The 6,000-nt window shown below is 38.5% G+C and overlaps 2 protein-coding genes across 6 annotated transcripts in view; both read right to left on the reverse strand.

Moving 5' to 3' along the window:
- Nucleotides 1-458, reverse strand: part of grin2bb (glutamate receptor, ionotropic, N-methyl D-aspartate 2B, genome duplicate b) — a 308,114-nt gene extending 307,656 nt beyond the window's left edge. For 2 of the 3 annotated variants that reach the window (XM_061906010.1, XM_061905985.1), the window contains exon 1: nt 220-458. The gene's annotated coding sequence lies outside the window, so the exon portion shown is untranslated. The other variant, XM_061905994.1, reaches the window with a different exon arrangement.
- A 3,178-nt stretch (nt 459-3,636) lies between these two features.
- The window catches only part of LOC133556279 (activating transcription factor 7-interacting protein 1-like), a 68,684-nt gene continuing 66,320 nt past the window's right edge, over nt 3,637-6,000 (reverse strand). For 2 of the 3 annotated variants that reach the window (XM_061906054.1, XM_061906063.1), the window contains exon 19: nt 5,079-5,335. In XM_061906054.1, the coding sequence (XP_061762038.1) occupies nt 5,210-5,335 (126 nt within the window). In that variant the 3' untranslated portion in view covers nt 5,079-5,209. Of the gene's footprint in view, nt 4,227-5,078; nt 5,336-6,000 lie in introns of those variants that run through there. The other variant, XM_061906072.1, reaches the window with a different exon arrangement.

A 6,000-nucleotide genomic window follows, 5' to 3' on the forward strand; every position in this document is an offset into this window, starting at 1 on the left:
GCAATCCCAATGTGATGCTATTTAACAGCATTCACATCATGCAAAACAAGTCTAACTTACCACTAAAAGTGGACGTTCCTGCTTCCTGGCTGCTGTCAAAGTGTACATTTGTCATGATGACGACTGTCAGAGTGTACATTTGTCATGGTGACGACTGTCAGAGTGTACATTTGTCATGGGGACGACGGGCGAGTGTCAACTTCTTAATCACATCTTTACCTTGAAGAAGCTTCCTTCATTCAGCAGGTGTCCTCCTGAACAAAACGGACGGTCATTTTCCCTCAGCGACCGATGGGGGCAAAAGTGGCGCACTAATAACACTGTATGGGAAGTCGGCGAAGGCAGCAGCAGAAGAAGAAAGGACTTTGCAGCGACCAGTCAGATGAGTTTCGGGGGGAGGGGGCGTGGTCATCCCTGCTCTCTGCTTTGTTTTGTTTTTTTAACTTCCGGTTCATCTGTTTTATTATTTCTGCTTACTGGTGATTTTTTGTTGTTGTATTAACTTTTTTTTTTTTTTTTTACTTTCGGCTTCCGGTTCTTCTCTTTTATTCTTTCCGCTGATGGTGATTTTTTTTGGTTAACTTTTTTTTTTTAAATAAACCGATCAGTTGTGGTGAAGAAGGAGCTGAGCCGGAAGGCAAAGCTCTCAATTTACCGGTCGATCTACGTTCCCATCCTCACCTATGGTCATGAGCTTTGGGTCATGACCGAAAGGATAAGATCACGGGTACAAGCGGCCGAAATGAGTTTCCTCCGCCGTGTGGCGGGGCTCTCCCTTAGAGATAGGGTGAGAAGCTCTGCCATCCGGGAGGAACTCGAAGTAAAGCCGCTGCTCCTTCACATCGAGAGGAGCCAGATGAGGTGGTTCGGGCATCTGGTCAGGATGCCACCCGAACGCCTCCCTAGGGAGGTGTTTAGGGCACGTCCAGCTGGTAGGAGGCCACGGGGAAGATCCAGGACACGTTGGGAAGACTATGTCTCCCGGCTGGCCTGGGAACGCCTCAGGATCCCCCGGGAAGAGCTAGACGAAGTGGCTGGAGATAGGGAAGTCTGGGCTTCCCTGCTTAGGCTGCTGCCCCCGCGACCCGACCTCGGATAAGCGGAAGATGATGGATGGATGGATGGATGAAAAATAATAGTCGAAGTACGAATAACAGTACAAAACACACATATATATATATATATATATATATATATATATATATATATATGCGCCCCCCGCGACCCCGAAAGGGAATAAGCGGTAGGAAAATGGATGGATATATATATATATATATGTATGTATATACATATATGGACATATCCGCTAGCTTAGCTAGCCATACTTGACTTGTCTGTATGGGGCCCCCTGGTGGAAAATGTTTGGAAAATATTCGAACTTTCAAAAATAAAAAAAAATTAAAATAGAAGTTAATGAAAAACAAATAAAATTAACTTGTGAGTTAAATACATTGGAAAAATTACAATAATAAACAGTTGAATGTGAAACGGAGCATTAATATTTTTATACAGGCAATTGGTTATGCAATCATATTATTGTTTTAATCATTCTTATTAGTGTATCTTTACAGAGGAAATATAATAAAAAGAAAAACAAATAGAAAAAGTAAGTGCTGTACATATATATATATAACCCATATATATATATATATATATATATACATATATATATATATGGGTTCCTGGCTTCCTCCCACTTCCAAAGACATGCACCTGGGGATAGGTTGATTGGCAACACTAAATTGGCCCTAAGGTGTCAATGCGAGTGTGAATGTTGTCCTATCTAACTGTGTTGGCCCTGTGATAAGGTGGCGACTTGTCCAGGGTGTACTCCGCCTTCTGCCCGACTGTAGCTGAGATAGGCAACAGCGTTCCCCGCGACTCCAAAGGGAATAAGCGGTAGAAAATGAATGGACTTAGTCACCTGTAATACAAGGCTGATAATGTTTCATATTTAAATGTTTTTTTTAGCATTTTTTAACCCAAATAAAAATTACCAAAATACCCTTGCATACTTTGGATTTTTGGACACCCTTGAACTAAATTAATAGAAGCTTTCAAAATGAAAATGTTTTTTAATTAATAAATATAAAAAACAGCTTAATGTGTAATTAAACATCAATATTTTCATACAGGCAGAATTTGACATTTTTAAGCAGTTACACAATTGTATTATTTTTTTTAATCATTAATACCATTATTATTATATTCTTACAGATGAAATGTAACAAAAAAAAGGTACATTTTCTTTAATAATTAATAAAATACTTAAGTCACCTGTAATACAAAGCTGACAATGTTTTGTATTTAAATATGTATTTTTAGCATTTTTTCCCCAAATAAAATGATCAAAATACACTTGCATACTTTGGATTTTTGGACACTCCTGAACTAAATTAATAGAAGCTTTCAAAATTAAAATGTTTTTTAATTAATAAATATAAAAAACAGCTTAATGTGTAATTAAACATCAATATTTTCATACAGGCAGAATTTGACATTTTTAAGCAGTTACACAATTGTATTATTTTTTAAATAATTAATACCATTATTATTATATTCTTACAGATGAAATGTAACAAAAAACAAACAAAAAAAAGGTAAATTTTCTTTAATAATTAATAAAATACTTAAGTCACCTGTAATACAAAGCTGACAATGTTTTGTATTTAAATACGTATTTTTAGCATTTTTTCCCCAAATAAAATGATCAAAATACACTTGCATACTTTGGATTTTTGGACACCCCTGAACTAAATTATTAGAAGCTTTCAAAATAAAAAAAATATTAAAAAAAACAGCTAAATGTGTAATTGAACATAAATATTTTTATACAGGCAGAATTTCTGACATTAAGCAGTTACAGAATTGTATTACTTTTTTAATCACTAATACTATAATATTCTTGGATGAAATGTAACAAAAAAAAGGTACATTTTCTTTACTAATAATTAATGAAATACTTAGCCACCTGTAATACAAAGCTGACAATGTTTTGTATTTAAATATGTGTTTTTTGCATTTTTTTCCCGCAAATATAAATTTGCAAAATACCCTTACATACTTTGGATTTTTGAACTAAATTATTAGAAGCTTTCAAACTAAAATGCTGTTTAACAAATATAAAATGATTGATTTAGAAATGCATTTTTTAACTAATAGATACATAGTCACCTGTAATACAAAGCTGACAATGTTTTGTATTTAAATGTGTTTTTAGGATTTTTTAACCCAAATACAAATGATCAAAATACCCTTGCATACTTTGGATTTTTGAACACCCCTGAACTAAATTAGAAGCTTTCAAAATGAAAATGTTTGATAAATATAAAATGACTAATTTGAAAAATGTATTAAGTGTAATTGAACATCAATATTTTCATACAGGCAGAATTTTGACACCCTTAAGCAGGTATACAATTTTTTTTTAAAATAATGAATACAATTATAGTCTTACAGATGAAATGTAAGAAAAAAAAACATAAAAAAAAGTAAATATGTTTTACTAATAATAAAATAGTCACCTGATACACAAAGCTGACAAAGTTTTGTATTTAAATATGTGTGTGACAGTCTTAAACCATCGTGCGGGTTCTGTTAGGTCTGGGCAAAAATGAGGACTCAGGTGCAGAAGAGTGACAATTGACTCAGACTTTATTTAATTAGTTTTCTTTGCTATCTCTAGGACAGAGTGATCTAAACAAAGTGGCTACAAAATCTATGATATATTTGAAGAACAAAGGAAATGTTGCAAAGGGCATAAGGCAATAAACAGAACATCACTCCATAAGGAGGAAAAAGGATATAGCAAAAAAAAATTCTACATGACTCTAATAACAAAAACCCAACAATCTACAATTATCCACAAAACGGATAATCAATCATGCAAAGGAGTCGAGAAGCAAGCAAACTAAACGCGCTCCAGAAGGAGGAAATAGGAAGCCGAGACATTATGGAATAGATACAAAAGACTAGACCCAAAAACTTTCGCAACAGAAAATCACTCTCTCAGAAGAAACAAAGAAATCAATAAATAAAGCGAGACAATGCTTATCAAACGTGGTACAAGGCTGTGGACAAGGCTGGCGGCACGTAGCGAGACGATATACTCTGACACAAGAAAAGGACGAGACATTTATACACATGAGGGAGGGTGACACAGGTGGGCACAATCAGGCAATCAGGAGAGACATCAGACCAGTGAAACGGGAGGAAGGGCAAGTGACCTGAAACGAGAGGGAGAGTTAACCTTTCAAAATAAAACAGGAAATGACAAAACCACAAGAAACCAGACAAAACCCAGACAAGACTTCACCCAGGTGTGACAGGTTCAATGGACCACCCAGGAAGGACATTGCTTTTGAGCAGGTGACTCTTATTTTGCAATAAAGCTTTGTCTTCAGGTCGGATCGCTTGTCAGCTGCTCCTCTCCACTGCTCACTCACGGTCCGTTTTTTACCCGCTGTCGTCCTCGTCTGCTCTTTGCTTTCGCTCCTCGGTCGCTGCTGCGGGCTCTCCTCCTCCTTCTGCCCCGATCTCTCCTCCTTCTCCCCTTTTATACAGCGTGAGGAGAAATGTTAATTGTGTACCGGTGACCGATCCACGCACCTGCACTTGACTGCGGCCGTGCGGAGAGGCGGGGCGTGCCGGGTATGACGCCGCAGTCAAGTGCAGGTGCGTAGATCGCGCACCGGTACACAATTAACATTTCTCCTCACGCTGTATAAAAGGGGAGGAGGAGGAGAGATTGGGGCAGGAGGAGAGCCCGCAGCGACCGAGGAGCGAAAGTAAAGAGCAGACGAGGACGACGGCGGCTGAAAAGCGGACCGTGAGTGAGCAGTGGAGAGGAGCAGCTGAAAAGCCTCCACACCGCCATCTTGGGCTTGGCTTGAGCGTACCCAGCCCCGCTGCTCGTTCGCCGGCTCAGCCTCTCCACAATGTGTTTTTAGCTTCTTTTTCCCCCCAAATAAAAATGATCAAAATACCCTTGCATACTTTGGATTTTTGGACACCCCTGAACTAAATTATTAGAAGCTTTCAAAATGAAAATGTTGTTTAATTAATAAATATAAAATGACTAATTTGAAAATTTTATTAAATGTGTATATGAACATCAATATTTTCATACAGGCAGAATTGTTGACACCCTTAAGCAGTTACGCAATTGTATTATTATTTTTTTTAATCATTAATACTATTATTATTATATTCAGGTCCGCTGGGCCTCCGCCGACAGCATCACGGGCATCGGCGTCGCCGGGAGCAGCGGCAGAGTGGTGCCGGTGCCGCAAATGGAGGCGGAGGTCGTCGACGTACACACTTTTGTCGAGGAATCCTACAAGAAAGACAATCTGTCAGGTCCTCTCCCAAAGTCGGACAACGCCATCAAAAAAAAGTCAATTGGTTTTAAGGACGATTCCATTCCAGTCGGGATTTGTGGTGGCCAATATTAAGTTAAGGTTGAAGTCCCAATGATTGTCAGACACACACTAGGTGTGGCCAAATTATTCTTTGCATTCGACCCATCACCCTTGATCAACCCCTGGGAGGGGAGGGAAGCAGTGAGCAGCAGCGGTGGCCGCGCCCGGGACTCATTTTTGGTGATTCAACCACCAATTCCAACCCTTGATGCTGAGTGCCAAGCAGGGAGGTAATGGCTCCCATTTTTTTATAGCCTTTTGTTCGTTTATTTAAAACGATTCCGTAAGTTTTGAGCAAAAAAAAAAAGACCCTGTAACACCAAACGTATCAGAGGTGCCACGCGTCTAATAAGCAACAGCAGTCTGATAGCTGCCATTTTGTTGCCATCTGGTGGTCTACGAAAGTAACTCAAGTCAGTGACTATTGATTATATATATCATCCAGGGCATTCACTTGTATGACCCAGTCCGAACAACCTTCCCGAGTCATGGTGCAGAAAAAAAAAATCCACAATCATGGTCACACATAACCTGCTCACTGAACTTTGTGGATATTATAAAACATTTTACAATCAGCATT

This window comes from Nerophis ophidion, linkage group LG01 (genome assembly GCF_033978795.1).
Source record: "Nerophis ophidion isolate RoL-2023_Sa linkage group LG01, RoL_Noph_v1.0, whole genome shotgun sequence".
Taxonomy (NCBI): Eukaryota; Metazoa; Chordata; class Actinopteri; order Syngnathiformes; family Syngnathidae; genus Nerophis; species Nerophis ophidion.